The sequence below is a fragment of the Esox lucius genome, chromosome 3 (assembly GCF_011004845.1).
Source record: "Esox lucius isolate fEsoLuc1 chromosome 3, fEsoLuc1.pri, whole genome shotgun sequence".
NCBI lineage: Eukaryota > Metazoa > Chordata > Actinopteri > Esociformes > Esocidae > Esox > Esox lucius.
The window spans coordinates 27,177,377-27,194,499 of NC_047571.1; the positions used below are offsets into that span (position 1 = coordinate 27,177,377).

General features: G+C 42.0%; 1 protein-coding gene and 2 non-coding genes across 4 annotated transcripts; all 3 read right to left on the reverse strand.

Moving 5' to 3' along the window:
• Positions 1-73: 73 nt before the first annotated feature.
• On the reverse strand, positions 74-16,736 carry ano8a (anoctamin 8a). Of its 2 annotated transcripts, none has more exons than XM_010894017.2 (18): positions 16,588-16,736; positions 16,308-16,417; positions 10,017-10,127; positions 9,363-9,495; positions 9,142-9,280; positions 8,945-9,041; positions 8,570-8,686; positions 7,704-7,831; positions 6,910-7,071; positions 5,325-5,477; positions 4,969-5,095; positions 3,978-4,033; positions 3,776-3,850; positions 3,022-3,693; positions 2,586-2,777; positions 2,181-2,312; positions 1,719-1,829; positions 74-1,367 (listed from the first exon to the last, which is right to left on the reverse strand). In XM_010894017.2, the coding sequence occupies exons 1-18, from the start codon at positions 16,719-16,721 to the stop codon at positions 696-698; spliced, it is 3,321 nt and encodes a 1,106-aa protein (XP_010892319.2). In that variant the 5' UTR covers positions 16,722-16,736; the 3' UTR covers positions 74-695. The 2 variants fall into 2 exon arrangements, with proteins under 2 accessions (XP_010892319.2, XP_028971776.2); XM_029115943.2 differs by lacking the exon at positions 16,588-16,736 and adding an exon at positions 14,493-14,622 and having other exon boundaries at positions 16,308-16,395.
• Positions 5,652-5,724, reverse strand: trnak-cuu. The gene has a single exon. It is a non-coding gene; the product is annotated as a tRNA-Lys (tRNA).
• On the reverse strand, positions 5,842-5,914 carry trnak-cuu. Its single transcript has one exon. It is a non-coding gene; the product is annotated as a tRNA-Lys (tRNA).
• Positions 16,737-17,123: the final 387 nt, after the last annotated feature.

Genomic DNA, 17,123 nt, shown 5'->3' on the forward strand with positions numbered 1-17,123 from the left:
GTAGCCTGGTAAAGTATAAACAAGTTGCTGTGTGACCTCAGTTTTGGAAATGTTAGAAACGTGATTCATTACGTTTTCGGTGGTCTCATGATGAAGTTTATTGAAGTGTTTTGCATCACTAAGGTACATTCACTACTTCATGTAGTAAAATAAGTCATAGAAAAACAAAGTTAAGAAAAATAGAATATCTCTTAAAGTCACAGTGAATGTACTCATTCTGTACTATTGCAGGAATATACAATGGCTTGGTGTATAAAGTACCCAATAACTGAAGACATTTAAATGCATGCAGATGGTTCGCCATGCTTTTTAGACATCAAATTGAATTAATGGAACGGCAAAATGTGGAACAGAATACATTGCCATCCAGATCTTTTAAAGGAATGCTTTACGATGATCATCAGAACCACAAGTCATGCAGTTTATAACTGTATTTAATCAAGGTTCTTGGGTCTCATTCATGGGGTTGAACTGTTTGTACATACTTTCAACTAATGGCGCAGATGCAGCCTGTACATACTGTGATTTGGATTGCTGAGAATGTATCCAAATTCTGCTGCATTCTTACATCTGATCTTATCGTTTGGCACGTTTCGGATGAATTACAGGAAGCGCATTGTCTTGGCAACATAACAAAGACGACACTTGATCATACTCCGAATCCCTTTCTGTTGTCAAGTTGCCACGACGGTGGACTAACATTTGGAGCCAGATGGGTCGGCATCACTACATTGTCTCGTTTCTATCTTCTCACCCTCCGACAAGGGCAGCTCCTCGCCAGAGGGGGGCGAGTTCAGTTCCTGCCTAGCGGCCTGAATTGTGGGAGTGGCCTGGGAATTAGGGTCGCCTGATTTGGGGAGTTGAGCCCCGTTCGCACACACTACCGCCCCCTCCGACCTACTGAAGCTGAACAGTTTCCCTGGGCTGAATGTCCTGTTGGGGGACTGGGATCTCTCCTGATTGGCGGAAGCAGCTGTCACCACAGCCCCTGTCGCTGGTGTCACTGACAACGGCTCCTTCTTCAGCTCGGGTGACTTGCGGAACTTGAAGCTGAGGAAGCCGGGTAGTTTGGCTTCTCCTGTTGGGGACTGAGGAGATCGAGTCGTGCTCGAGGTGAACTTTCCCTGCTGCGGGAAGATCTGCTTGAGCTTCATCACGTTGTTGTTGCCCAGCAGAGAGCTGGGTCTCCTGGGTTTGTCCCCAGGCTTGCCCTGGGTCTTGTCGTGGTGGTGCTGGTGGTCTGCTTTGTGGTACTCACTCTCCTGTCGAACCTCGGCCTGGAGCTCTGCCTGTCGCTGCAGTTCCTCTTCTTCGCGCTTTCTCCTCAGCTGTTGCTGGAAGTGCTGCTGGGCCTGTCGCTCGTGTTTCTGCACACAAAAGGTAAAATGCAATATGTGGAAAGAAAAGTGCCCGAATTGCTCGGCAACAAAGTCTAAGTCACATCAAAAGTAGCCCCCAGCTAGTGGAGAGAACATCCCATCTACCAATTTTCCCATCCAAGATATTTTCTTCAGTTTTCTTGCAGCTATCTATCACAATTTCTAAAACATTGGGTGGAAATATTTTACAATATGCTACAATTATACAAATGCCCTGAATTACACGTTGTTATTGCGATATCTTTATCTTTTTAATAAAATTACTGAATCATTCAGTGGTTACTGGACAAAACAGCTGGCTCTGGGGATTTAACTGAGCATTGAGGTCCATAACTGTACCTTGAAAGCTTCCCTTCGTCGGTACTCCAGTTTTGCCATCTCATCTGCAACCCATCCAGGGACATCGGGAATTGCCATGTGGATGACATATTTCAGGAGGATGGCCAAATGCTGCCAATCAAACAAGGAACAAACAGTGACATATGAGAGGGGAGTAGTAATGATGTCATGCTATGTGTGGCCAGTAGAGGGAGTAAAATGTTCTTAATACCAGCCGGCTCAGTCAGTAGAGCAGGAGACTAGGAGGTTTCAGACCCATGTTTCCATAGCTGAGTGAAGGCTTACTACCCCCCGACACACATTGCAATGTCTTGTGTTGTATTCTCAGTGATATATGTGTCTTCGGTTTTGAAAAAGGGGTTAATGAAAAGTGCCACAATGTCTGCGACTAATGTCTGTATTTGTACAGACACTTGTATTGACTCAGAGTGACAAAAATGGTGGGCTGCCACTACCCTTTACCTCCAGTACCACGATGGAGATAATGACCATCTCCGGGCTCAGCCAGGGGAAGAGGCGCTGCAGCTGACCACACTGACCAATCAGGTAACAGTTCACTATGATGGCCACCAAGCCCATGGCCTCCATTGCAGTCTGTACACAGGGGAGAAGACGAAGCTCTCAGGGCATTTTTTTTTTTTTTTAAACGGCTCACTGATTTTGAGCTTAATCACAGGTGGAATAAATGTGCGTCTAAATGCATGTGAATACACTGTGTGCCCTGGAATAGGATAACACACAGAATGTTCATTTTTCTTTTAGATTATAGTAATTAGGATTGTATGAAGAGTGGGACTCGATCGTGTATCAGCACTGCAGCTCTGAGACCTCTTTTGAATGTGGACCAAAATGTGAGTGACCATTGACCTGCCACTGTCCGATGCTCTCCACCCTCTGACCAAAGGGTCTCTGCATGCCTGTGCAAAGCTTCAAGGCATCGCTCCGGATCTCAATTATGTTGTTGACGAGGGCACACATTGCAGCTAGTGGGAAGGCAGAGGAGAAGAGAACCACATAGCCGAACTGGATGAACATCTCCTGGTAGTCCTGCAGGGTGTCCTGAAGTGTCAGAGGTTAGAGGTCATAGATTAGCATCTGTCCAAAACCACTTTTTGATTGTCCAAAACTATATTTAACTTCTTTGCACTCACAGGTTACAAACAACTTACATTTTGGTCCTTTTCCAGACAGAAATAGAAATTGTATTATAAAGTTATTGTTTTGTATTATAAACGAATGTGTGTACATTATCTGAATGCACTGTGGTTCCCATTTAAGTAGACTGCGGGTGAAAGAGACACACCTCAAATGTTTGCATGCAGCTTTCAATCTCAGCTTGAGTCAGGATAACGGACTGGGGCTCCTCTGGCGGGTCCATCCAGGATTTGGTGGCCTCTTTCTCAGGCGTTAGACTCTTCCGCTTGTGACATTCTACCATATCTGAGCCACTTGGTGGGGAGGCACTCGTTTTGCCAGTGTCCTTGGTCTCAGGGGACTCATAGTCACTGTCATCGTCACCCATCTCAAAGATGCTGGAAGGATCCATTCCCTCCTCAACCATCGTGGGACTGTCCTCCAGGAAGCTGTCCTCTGGCTGGGTCACCGTGGCAACATCCTTGGCAACGTCCACCTTCTCATTGAAGCTAATCTTCCGTTGCCTCAGTGTATCATTTATGTCCCACTCTTCTTCTGTGAACCGGTATCCAGCTTTTAGATCACCTCTCTTGTTCGGTTCAGTCTGTCCGTTCACAGGATGTGTGGCAGGACATTTGGGGGCTAGCAGGGACTGGATAGTCCATGAAGCCTTGGCTTTTCCTAAAGCCAGACGGCTGTACTTGAGCACTATTGCCTGTAGAACCTCCCACACGACCTTGGGAGCAAATACTCCTAATTTGTGGTGCTCGTACAGATAAGGCTGGAGTACCTCCTTGATGTTCTGGAAGAACTGGCGGAAGATCAGGAGAGTGGCTAACATCTGTGAATAGAAAGGGTGAGTGGTTCTGCTTTTGTTATGGTAAAAGCCCAAACGTCTTTACAATCTATTTGAAAGGTCTTACCTCTTTCAGTCGCTCCATATCCTTGAGGTAGAATCCAATGTAGAAAAGGCTAAGGTAAGAATTTATGAACTCAAACTGTAGAATTAAGAGAGGTACTCTGAATCAGGCATGGTCTTTGAAACATGTACACGGTGTTGGTCAGTGACACCACACTTCAGATGATATTGGTCCGTATTGTGGAATAACAACATAAATAACTTACAAAAACCATTTTAATGATGAGATTATTCTCATAGGCACTCTGAAGTCTGTAGTTCTCTGTAAGAAAGCAACAACATCAAACACAAGACGTCAATTGTGATTACTGAACAAACCTGTGCTATCACTTCTTGTGCTAAACCTGAAGAGATTCGAGCCTGTGTTCATAAGGGATCTGTGCCCCATATTCACTAGGAATCCTAGGAATCCTGTCAAAGCCTGTTAGCAGACTTTCACCTCTGAATAGGATTCAGGAGAATGTTGAGACAAACCCAGTCAAGAGTGAAATCAACTTATAATGGTTGATCTCAGTTGGTTATCACAACAGCAAAGGAAAATGCTCAGTGATGTTGTTGCACATGATAGGAAGTAACCAATCAGGTTGAGGCTCAGTTGGCTGCAAATTTGATAGGTCCCTTCTTACAACTAGCGTTAAGGTGACAGGACATAAACTATGTTGTCATGGTAAAATGTTTGATATAAATTTGGACTGAAAATATGGACGGCTTTCCCTGTTCTCAGTAATGCTTGAGTAATCTGTATTATAATATTTTGGATAATGTGATAGATGTATTGGACTGCATTATAAGGTAAAACATTAGTAAATGTTTTTATTTTCCCCAAACTTAGAACTAGAGGCTTTTGTCTGCCCAATTTATTGCCATGCCAAATATATGCATCTTTATAAACATTGTGGTATTGTGTTTCAATGCGATAATGCAATCAAAACTTAAAAGGGTTATTAAATACTCCAATTAATATGTTGTTATTTAAATTGGATTTGTTTATAGTACTCCATATCCACAAACTGTCTTGGATTAGACAATGGTTGTTGCTGAGACCAGGGCCAATTTTGTTTGAGTTGTTGATGTAATGTTTTGATATGCTCAGGATTTGTTTTTGATGCCCCATGGAAACCGTCCGTGGTCCTGGATCAGCAGTCCTAAGATAGGCACTCAATGGTCTTGTTAGTGGATTTCACCTGCACAGCTTACCCATATCATTGAGCCAATGCGCAATCTTTCTGTAAACCTCTTCACACACAGTTACGACAATGGCTAGCAGAATTTTTGGAACAAATCTTGTTATACTGGGTAACTCCTTAATTTCCATGACAAACTCCTGTGAGAGAAAAGAGAAGCGAGACGAGACTGACATTTAATTACAGTCAGACAGCTCAAGTAATGTTTTACTTTCTCGTCAAAAAACAATATATGTTTACAGTACAAGTAAGTAGGGGTGGCAGTGGATATGTAATAAATCCTATGTAGCAGTGGACAAATAGTATCATTATGATATTTCCGTCACTGATTAGTTCACTAGTTAATTCCAGTTGACCTAGCAGTCTTACCTGCATCTCCAGACAGACGAGCATGGCCAGGAAGACAAAGCAGAGACAGAGGAGACAGATGGGAAGGCTGACAAGCCACCTGAACATCGTCCTCTTCCACGGTGGGTAGTACAACTCCTCACAGCCTGTTATTGGACTACAGCGCTTCATACCCTGAAAGTCACACACACACACACGCACACGCAGACACACACACAGACAGGTTCAGCCGCACAGCGGATAAAAACATCTCCCTAAATGCCAACCACAGCTATCGTGTGTGCCTCAAAGATGTCACTCTGCTTAATATGCCCCTGAACCTGTCTTTATGTCTGGCTAAAACACTTGCGCCCAACGTGGGGCTCGAACCCACGACCCTGAGATTAAGAGTCTCATGCTCTACCGACTGAGCTAGCCGGGCCTGTCACATCCTGAATGACATCTCAATATATTCAAACCACAGCTATCGTGTGTGCCTCAAAGATGTCACTCGTTAATATGCCCCTGAACAGGTCTTTATATCTGGCTAAAACACTTGCGCCCAACGTGGGGCTCGAACCCACGACCCTGAGATTAAGAGTCTCATGCTCTACCGACTGAGCTAGCCGGGCATGTCACGTCTGGTATGACATCTCCCTATATGCAAATCACAGCAATCATGTGTGCACCATAGACGACTAGTTAAAATACTCATGAACAGATCTTTATGTCTGGCAAAAATGCTTCACACCCAAAATAGGGGTTGAACCCATAACCCTAAGATTAAGAGTCTCATGCCCTGCCAATGGAGCTAGCCAGGCTTTACTGATCTCTCATTTTATTTTTGTTATTAGAAAATAACTTGCACTGCTACAGTTCCCTGTGTCTCACCCCATTACAGAGTGCAGTGGCCTGGACATACAGTACACTACCTTCTAAGTGTAGACCTCAAGTCTAAAATTCAAACCATTCAAATACTTGGCAAAGTCCCACACACATGCTGAATCTCTCCCTGTGGAAAACAGCTATTCTCCATCCAGAGGATAACATGATAAGTATACCCTTAAATTAGCCTAAAATGTATCCTGCAAGTCCTTAACTATGGCAACAGCTTACAGGCTTGCCACTAAGATACCTTTGTCAAAGAAAATAAGTTCAAATCTCTCCTCAGGTTTTTAATGGAACTTTGATCTGACCACTTTAGAGTAGTCTAGCGTTTGTCGTGAACCAATCCTGAGTGTGTTTGGGGTCATTGTCCTATTGGAAGACCCGACCCATGAGGAACACCAAAACATACCTTTGATTTGTCAGAGGATATGCCATCCACACATACGAACTGATATCGTTCAGACAAATAAGATTTAAACCAGGCTAGAACATGTCCAGGTAGCCCAATATGGGTTTCCAGTCTCTCTATGAGAAGGGAGTGATCAATAGTGTCAAAAGCAGCACTATTGATTGTGTTCATTCGCGTTGTATATAGTGTTCAATTGTATTTATTGCATTATTATATTATGTATGTGGTATGTGGTTGTTGTCAACTTTCAATTGTGGCCAGTCTTCATTGAAGCAGTGGTTAAACGGTCAAATGAAAAATCAAACATGGGCGATGGTTCCAACAACTCACCCGAAACTGGGGACGCGGCTCCTCAAGAGACTCAGCTGGAGTGTCCAGTGTCCCCCACCTGTAGGCCAGCTCGGCCTCCCTCCGCTTCCACCTCTCCAGGAAGAGTGTTGCCCAGACCACGTTGAAAAGGGCAAACACAACACAGCAAATGTCCTGACTGGTCTGTGGGGAAGTGGGTGAGAGGCACTCAACAACACACAGACCAAGGAGACCATCACACTGTTTATTACAGAGACGCTACGCGCTGTAGTGGGCAGGACTGCTTGACCAAGGAGACCATCACACTGTTTATTACAGAGACGCTACGCGCTGTAGTGGGCAGGACTGCTTGACCAAGGAGACCATCACACTGTTTATTACAGAGACGCTACGCGCTGTAGTGGGCAGGACTGCTTGACCAAGGAGACCATCACACTGTTTATTACAGAGACGCTACGCGCTGTAGTGGGCAGGACTGCTTGACCAAGGAGACCATCACACTGTTTATTACAGAGACGCTACGCGCTGTAGTGGGCAGGACTGCTTTGTAGCCAGCAGAGCCGTATTCCTCCAAATACATTTTCAAACTGCGATTTTGAGAAGAAGCACGTACACATATCGATTCCCACAATGGATCAGTCATTTGTACTGTTTAGCCGTGAGTAAATGTTTGTGTTATAGCTACATTCAGTGTCGGCCCAGAGCTGCCAGTTCCTATGTTACTGCCACTGACAGATTAGGGGGTAGGCTAAGATTCTGCGCATGATACAGTAATTCTCTGGACCGGTATGGACATATGATACTGGATCGATTACCTGGTCAGCCTCAGCCAGGATCCACAGCAGAAACCCAATGACTGCAGGATACAGCATGGAGTTGGTGTAGAAGCCCAGCCAGGCGAAGTACATGCCGATCTTCACGCCAAAGTAATCACAGACGTTATCTGATACACACACACACGAGATCCAACAGCATTGCAGACCACAGACAGACACGGGTTACCGGCTACAGTTAGAGAACAACTATTTTAAGAAATGCCCGAACCATTGGTATTTCCTTCGTAGTGAGCATTGTATTCCCTTACTGTATAGTTTAATAGCCAGAGAAGTAACACTCAGAATCTATAGGTAATTTACTGTTATACTGTTGCAACGTCAAGACCAGGAAGAATAGTTAAGTCACTATATCTGATAAGGACAATTATGGATTTTTTTTTTAGGGCAGTCTAACCTCTTTAGTAATTGTACACAAAGAACCTTATAACATATTACCGTAAAATATTATTTCAAAAATATATAGTGAATTGATAATAAAACAGGATTGATATTTACGTCCGAGTAAATATTATAATACATGCATTTACACAATACACAGAACAAATTATATTTAGTTTTCTCTTCAAGTTTTCTAATCATGTTCAAAGGAGGTGGTGGAGGGGTGGGGTGTAATGGTCTCATGTCACATGTTTTGTGTTTAATTATTCACGCGTTGTGTTTGTTGTGTTTTTAGGCCGTGAATGGTGTTTGTGCTGGCCCTGGGTGATGGGCTCGCTTCCTCACCCGCTCGGTCGTCTATGGTTTTGAATGCCCCCAAATGTTTACTACAGACACAGAAATTCTGACTACACTTCATTTTGATTTTATCAATCAAGCTGTGTATTCTCTTAAGAAGTGCTGCTCACCTAAAGGCTGTTTCTCACAGACAGCCTGGACCCATGATGTCATCAGCTGGCTGAGGATTCGTTGCTCATGGAGAGGAAACACTTGATAGATTACCCCTCTGGCCACCAACTCTGGAACTGAGATAAACATATGGCTATCAGTTTGCAACAAAGCTGTCTTAGATGTTGTCAAGCTGTAGAGACAGGAAATGATACATGGGAATGGGCATGTTTGTATCAATTTACATTAGTAGAATACACAAAGTACAATTTCGAAATTTGGCTGTGCATCAGCAGTTTTAACCGATAAGTATTGCAATTTTCCCGGACACACTGTCCACTGTGGCCCCACAACCACTGTTGCACATTCCTGATATAACAAAATGAACTGTTTACTGATTGGTTGTCCATCCAGGAAGTGAATGTTGTGAAGGACCTCCCCTTGTTTGGCACGTAGGTTGTCCAGCCAGTACTTGATGATGCTCTGACGCTCCTGAAAACAATTGAAGGTCAAAACAACTATATTTTCTGAGGGAAACCAGCAACATGACATGCATAAATACCTATGGTTTGGAGGCCTCTATGACACATACCTGCGAGGTGAAAAAGCACAGCTCGCTCTCAATGTTTTCATAGATGTTATCCTCTTCACAGGAAAACCTGCGTGTGCCGCCGCCATATTGTGGTTTAACAACTTTGTGCATCCCCATCAGCTCTGCACCACGCAGCAAGCTGTGGAGAGACAGCCATTGTCAATGACATCAGCGTGACAGATACTGACTTAAGTGTCGGGTACATAAAAGGAGTGTCTTACTTCTCAAATGTCGTCGTGATGAAGAACGCATAGCCTCTGGTGTGTTGATGCTGTCGGATCTGAACGGAAACTTGTGGAATTCCCAGTCGGATATGATTGAGCAGCCATAGCAGGATGTGGTCGTCTGTGATTTCTATGAAAGAAGAAATTATGCTCTGTCTGTTTAAAGCTTTTGTGTTTAATTTACACTGGAGTATAAAAGGATCTGAGTATACAGCCACAGTTCAATTGCCATTCGATAACATTGAGCCTTTGAGTCACAGTTATTCAAAGCTTGAACTTTCTTTGTATTTTCCATTGTTGTCATTCATCTGGCATATCTTGGTGCTCCAATAATAACAATGCAAAGCTTGATAGAGGTGGCAACAGCAATTGTCAGTGGATCGAGACATGGAAAGGTCAATCCATTCAAACAAGCTAACTGCCCCAATTTTTGACAGGGCAAGTCTGTCAACACTATATTAATTTCATCCCACACTGAAAGAATCACTTCAGTAATTCATTAGCAGTGCAGTTTCATGATCCATGCTGGGAAGTTAATTCATGAAGACAGAATCCCTGAACATCTGATTGGCTTACTCTGCAAACAGGTAATAATTGATCGCAATGACCGATGGGACTTCCCTTTAAGTTTCCCTTTGTCATTTAATGTACCTGGAAATGTCATTAGGATATCACAGTCTTCTGTGGGCACCATTTTCAGCCAGGATTTGCGGGACATGATGTACTGTCTGGTCTGCGAGAGGCGTTTTCCAAATAATTTGTCTGAAGGGGAGACAAAAACATAGGAATAACTTAATAGTATATTATGTTACACAGAACAGACAATTATATTAGGTAGCACTGTTTATTTTAACAGCATCTCCACTCCTGTGGTGTGATTATGGCCTTGATTTGTCTTAACAACTCAAGAAAGTTCAAGCCTTGTCATCCAATGCGCTCTCTCACCAAGCCGTACTCCAACACTGAGTGAGTGGCAAACGTAAACCACTGGGCAAATCTGTGGTAATGCTTCTTATCATATTGCTCACTCAAATAGGCCTTTTATGGGCACACATGCGCTAGAGGTGAACGCAGTGTCAGAGTTGGTTTAGAGCGACTACAAAAAAATTGAACATTTCCTCACCCTACTGGGTATTTGTTTGCATGATTCAAGCATTTGTTTCACATTATTTCAAGTACTTTTTTGTACTTTTAAAGAAGCATTTTCTTGCAGTGGCAAAATAATTCTGACCATGTGCCCAGTATCCCAGATAATATGCTGTTAGTGTCTTTTTCAGGGATAAGCTGATAAGCTGATAAGGTGGAGAGAGTAAGCATTAGGCAATGGCACATCTGCCACTCTGACATTCAGTATAGGGGCCCCACATCAGCAGATCCGTGTATTAAAGAGCTTGACAAGCTTTTGGAGCAGCCTCCATGTTAGCACCACAATTAGAAATGTTGGTGATTTAGCAATACATATGTGCCTCTGACAATTCCCAATGAAATGACCTGCAGTAAACAAGCAAGAAAGCACAGAAAGACATTTACATTGTTACAAGACATTTAAAAAAACTGAAATAAACAGTACAATCTGGAATCCTGAATTGGCACTTAGTAGTGGCCATGGAGGAGAAACTGATGCATTCAGAATATTCAGCAGCCCGGCCTTTATATATACATATAAGTGATTGGGGTGTTAGCTTAGTCCTGTTCTGTACCTCCTGTTCACCCAGGGATGTTAGCTTAGTCCTGTTCTGTACTTCCCTTTCACTTACAACAGTGTGGCCACAAACAAATCCAACAACATTTTCATAAAATCGCTGACGAGAGAACAGTGGTAGAAGAGGCGCTTGAAGAAGATGAGACTTATAGTGAGGAAGTCTGTGACCTTGCAGTGTGACGTCATGACAACTATCTCTCCCTCATCACCAGGACAAATAAGCAAATTGTGGAATACAGTAAATGGAAGGGGGCGAGAACCACACCAACTGGATCGGGGTTGAAGCTTCTTTTTTGTTCATTTTTTGGCGTCCATAACGATCTACAACGGCTGCGCAACTGGTGTCACCCTGACTGGCTGCATTGCCACTTGGTGTGGCAACTGCCATGCATAGCACATAGCTACCCCACACTCATAGCTACCATCTCTTACACCACATAGTCTCAAAAGTGATATAAACTGCACACAAGATAGTGTAGTCATCAGAAATGGATCTTCACAGCTTCACACTTATTATATCTGGTCAAATATATGACATTTTGAATGGAAAAGATCTTGCACTCTCTTCCCAAATGTATAGCTGAAACAGATAACCAGCGTTAACTATACTACGAATGGATTATTTTTTTCGATTTAAGGTATTCTACTGATCACTGCTTTGTACTGCTTTATTTCATATTATTAGGGCACCAAGAAATAACTGTAAAGAAGCTACTATAACTGATGAGCAAATGGTGACTGTAGCCAAGCTGGTACAATGTGGCAAAATGTATTATTATGGTGGATCGATCTTGGGCCGATGGGTTATCTTATTTGATGTTATTTATTTGAAAAACAGGTGAAAAATAATCATGCAATACAATCGCCATTCCAGAAAACTGAGCCTGTGCAGATTGCGAAAAACAACAGTTAACAGGATAAGATGTTTACAGTACATGCCAAAGTATCCCAGCTAAGATCAACAAATCCCAGGCTCCGTATCCGGATTTCTCAAAACCAGGATACAAGCCTTTTTGGGTTATTGTAAACGGGACAAGGTGTTTATGTACCTAAACTTAAAAATAGAATACTTGAGAACCCTGAATTCCAACAGGATATTGGTGTGCATATAAACGCGGTAATTGAGGATTTCTAAGGCTCTCGCCAGTGCCCTTCTCAGCCGAAATCCCACTAACGAGCCACAACGGCCCACTGATAACTACCAATATTACCGCCATTAAAAGTCATCCTCTAACAATCCCTTCCTCTATCTTTTAAACTGTCACCCCATGTCACTCTTGCTCTCCATCTCTCACCAAAAGCTCTCTGTGGATTGTGCAGTGACGTGCATCTTGTCACACTTACCACCATTCTGACCCGCCTTCACTTCTCTAAGCTTGTCCATTCAAAATGCTCTAACTTTGTCTCGGCTGACAACACTGTTCAAACCTATGACAGCTCCATACTAATGACTGCTAGGGGATGCTAGTAGCAGCATGTCAAAAGTTATTTATCAGACGGTGAAGAGATTTATGTTCTTTTGTGATAGTACCTAATGCTTAAACAAACCAAAACGTTGCTTATGAGCCCAAGTTATTTTTCTATATTAAACTGTAATTCTCTGATTCATTTTTGCCCAATATTATTCACAGTCAAATTTGCTGATTGAAGTGTGCGTGTGTGTGTGGGTGTGCGCTCGCGCGCACGTGTTTGTGTACCGAATACTTGAAAATAAAAATGACCTACAAAATGTACTCCAAATCTACTCCATTTTCCAAATCATAATGAAACATTAAGAAACACAAGGTTGTCTGCCACTGCTGTTCTTCGACGAGTTTCTTATAACACTACAACAACAACAAAACAAATTCAGTCAGCACTCACCTTCACTAACAGAGACTGTGACTGAACGTGCAAAACAAAAGGAAGTGTGTTGAAGACTGTCTGTGATGTTCTGATAACTGTAGGCTTCCGTTACATCACTGTGACATGTCACTATGTGTTTACTGGTCGAGTAAAACCATTGCTATTAGGCTGTCTTTGGTTGCTTCCTTTATGAGTGCACTCTGGGACAATTGTGTTTTTTAAAGCGACTGGTTTTGATGACATAGATCATCAAATACATTTAATACAATTGTAAACCTACTGGAAAGCTGTCACGTTAAATATTTTGACATGCATATGTTATCTTTAATTCAACATAATTGTCAGATAATGGAAACCTATTTATAACCAACATTATACTTTGCAATATGCTTTTTCATCCAAAAAGCAACAGAAATCTAATTTCATAGTGTAGAAAAATGTACAACCCTAGCTTCAATAGCTGGTGTTACCTCATTTGGCTGGAATAACTTCATGTTGCTGTTTCTTGTGACTGTCAGTCAGTGTCTTAAATTTACTGGAAGGAATTTTTGCTTAGATTGAATTAAGACATTTCTTTTTGCCACTCCACATTTTGAGCTATTCTGTTGCAACTGTGCATGTGTTCTTTTGGATCATTGTCCATTTGCAAGATCCATGCTCTGTTCAGCTTTAGCTTTTTGACAGATGGCCTCACATTCTCCTTAATAATTCTTAGATACAATATGGAATTTATGGTTTATTCGATGATGGCAAGTTGGCTTGGCACTGAGGCAGTAAACCAGCCCAAAACATAGTGTCTGGCTTTGCAGCAAAATAACTCCACCTTTGACTCATCGGTCCAGAGCACATATTTCCAGTAGTGTCTGCCTTTACCCAGGTGTTATCTAGCAAATGACAGTCATGTCTTTATATTATTTTTTGAGAACAGATTCTATCTTCCTGACCTCCCATGTAGGCCAGGTTTGTGCAGTCTATTTCTGGTAGACTCATGTAATTTGACATTGATTGATTGCAATAGAGGCCTGTGTAAATTGCCATTGATCTGAATCATCTCCATCTCATTTGTTTATTGTCATTGCGTAACTGGTTTCAAAGTTGTAGTTTTTTGTGTGATTTGTTAAATTTGGTTACCTTATCAATGAAAGTGGTAGGATTTTAGCTCAAATATTTATGTCCAAACATGTAAAACAAAAATCCAAGCGTTGTACTTACTATTTTGCATCAGTGTAGACCACCATTTTCAGGGACATTATTTAGCTCAACAACACCACTTTTAGAACCAGTGGGCAAAAATCACAGATTAGAACTTTAAATGACAAACATTTGGACTGGATAGAAGAGATCTGTGTCTTTGCTAAAAATGAAACTTACAGCACTTTAACCACTTTGTGTTGGCAACAGTTTCATAATAGCAATAAAGCACTTCTGGGTTTTATGGTATATTACCAATATACCACAGATAAGTGCTTATCCAGGCACTCTAGAATGCATCATACCTAAAAACAGCCCTTAGCCACGGTGTGCTGGTCATCAACCACACTCCTCATAACTTTGCTAACCAATCTATTGTTGGAGCTTACCGATCTGTTGTTGGAGCTTACCGATCTGTTGTTGGAGCTTACCGATCTGTTGTTGGAGCTTACCGATCTGTTGTTGGAGCTTACCGATCTGTTGTTGGAGCTTACCGATCTGTTGCTGGAGCTTACCGATCTGTTACTCCAGCAAAAATGTGAATATCAATTACCTAGGTTGCAACAGCATGCTGAATTTAATGAATGTTATCCCGAGTTAGCCTATCTGTCACTATTAAACAGATGCATTTTGCATTGATTAAATGGGTGACACACCCAGACAGGCAAATTAACTGGTAGAACTAGGTTCTACAGTAAGTTGTACATTGGATATTGTTGGATGAAAGTTTCACTCCTCAATTGCTTTGACTGTATTCTACATTATGAGAGAATGGACAACCAATTACACTTTTTTCTTTTTGATTGTTAAAGATTCTTTACTTAAAATTTTGACTTGAATTATCAAAAGCTATTGTAAAAAATATATTTTATGATTTTAAATAATCCTGTGAAAGTGGGGATGCACAACCATCCACACTATTTAATTTAATGAATCTCTATTGAGATTTGAAAAAAAAACGTATATCAATACCAGCCATTGATCACTGCTATCAGCATCGGAAAGCATACGTTAGAAGACAGGCTGCAGATTCGCATGTGAAAATGGTGAATGCCAACTAAAAGCGTACCTTTTTTTTTGAGGGATTATTCACTGCGTCCTCATAACATTTGAGCTTATCTCAGTCTTGAACCTTTTGTGTTGTCCGTGTGCCTGCCTACCTGTTGGTGGTTTTTGATCATGACTGACTTACGTATTCACAGTAACTGAATTGTGTTTGTCTCAATCTGGCGTTCAAAAGTTGCACTTTAGCTACCCCCTCCGTGTCAAACGGATTATTTGAATAAAGGCCCACAGTAGCTCTGATTGGCTACTTCAGGTTTCTATTCAAGCAGTAAGTGTTATGGTTATGAAAGGGTTGGTGTTATGGTATGACAGGGCATAGGCCTAGCACCAACATAACAAGGCAAAGGACTGGTGTTATGCACCATGCGATGGGGAGTGTCTTAGCCATGGCAATATACTCAACCCCAAACGTATGTCCAGTTGTACAATTATTGCTGTAGAGGTTTCACAGATGTCTTACTCTAGGTCTAAGATAGGCAACTGTCCTTTATGCTTTTTGTACTTTGGCTTTTTCTTTCTACCTGTTCGTGAATTGCACTCACCTGATATCCTAGGTCTCTATTGGTCACCTAGAAGTGTTTCGCCTCTCAAGAACAACAGTTGCGTATTTCTGTTCTATGACTACTGCTGTTAAAATTCTGCCAGTTTCACTTTAAGGTCTGCACAATGCAGTTTCAAGAGGACAAAGTTGTAATTACAACCGTAAGCTACCAGAATCCAACGTCCTGAATTCATTTTTTCCCTGTTGTTTAACAGCTTGATCAGTTACATATTCAATGTTGATCACAATCAACTATTAGTCATTACAATACACACAGCCGAACATCATAACCCTATAATAGACCAAAATGTATTCGTACTGGCTGCACCTGTGGGACGAAAGAAGCCAGTCGACACTTTCGGCCCTTTTGTCTTTGGAATGCGCAGAATGCAGGTGCACCAAAAACAGTGACAAAACTCATGTGGCTTTACGGCACCTACCCTAATGTCAGCGTTTTGTGTGATGACCTCATGTAGAGTCAGTGGCATTTAGCATATAACCACCGCAAATCGATACTTAACAATGTTCCTCCCGGCAATCAGTTATGCTAAAATTAAGCAAAATATAGGCCTACTCTGTTACTACTCAAGACACTCACCTAGAACGCCGGATGACATCGAAGATAATTCTTCTTGCTTAGTTCTCTTGTCATCTTCCGTGGGCACAGTCTTCTTCATCGTTTCCTCTTCCCTGTCGCTGTCCGCGGTGCTGTTTACAGACACGGCGGGATCAGGTGCCGCACTCGTCACGAGCATGGTTCATAAAATCTCAGTGAAATGTGAGTGCTGCGCTATAAACACCGCACTGCAACTGTGAATGCAAGGTAATGCTGAATGAGTTTTAGTTTAAAGAGGGTTGGGGATACCCGCCGACCCTACCTGATGATGATGATGGATTGCACGCGCCAGTCTTCACGACTAAAAGTGGTGACGGGGAGTAGAGGGAAACACCGCGTTCTGTCTATGATCCGCTGATGGCGGAGCAACACAAATGCATGCAAAGGCCTATTCATTTACCATTATCAGTTGTCAGTTATGGAATACGGGAACCAATAAGTACTGTGTATATGCTACGGTTCGTTGTAGATTAATGAGGTTCTCATGCTATGATGTTCTGGGGTGGGTTTTAATGAGCGTCTATTTTAACTTCATCAATCAAGTACACACATTATATTCCGCTACATTTTCCTGGAAGCACAATATAGTTTCATCTGTTTTATAAGCTAAATTTAGATTTATAAATAATTCATACATTTCCATACATATTGAACATACTGGACCGTCATGCACTACCGGCAACAAATATCTATAATTCTTTATTTATGGAACTTTCTTAAAGATGCAGTCAGGGACTGTAAGTGATTAAGAATTCTTATTTTTTTAAACAAGAATGTTAAATGTTTATTTATGCATGA

Bases quoted from the DNA above. Each gene is read 5' to 3' on its own strand.
- ano8a (XM_010894017.2), bottom strand. From the start codon at position 16,721: ATGAATAGGCCTTTGCATGCATTTGTGTTGCTCCGCCATCAGCGGATC. The intron at 7,832-8,569 runs GTGAGCAGCACT...TGTGTGTATCAG, and splicing joins CTGTGAGAAACAGCCTTTAG to ATAACGTCTGTGATTACTTT. The intron at 5,096-5,324 runs GTAAGACTGCTA...TTTCTCTCACAG, and splicing joins TCGTCTGTCTGGAGATGCAG to GAGTTTGTCATGGAAATTAA.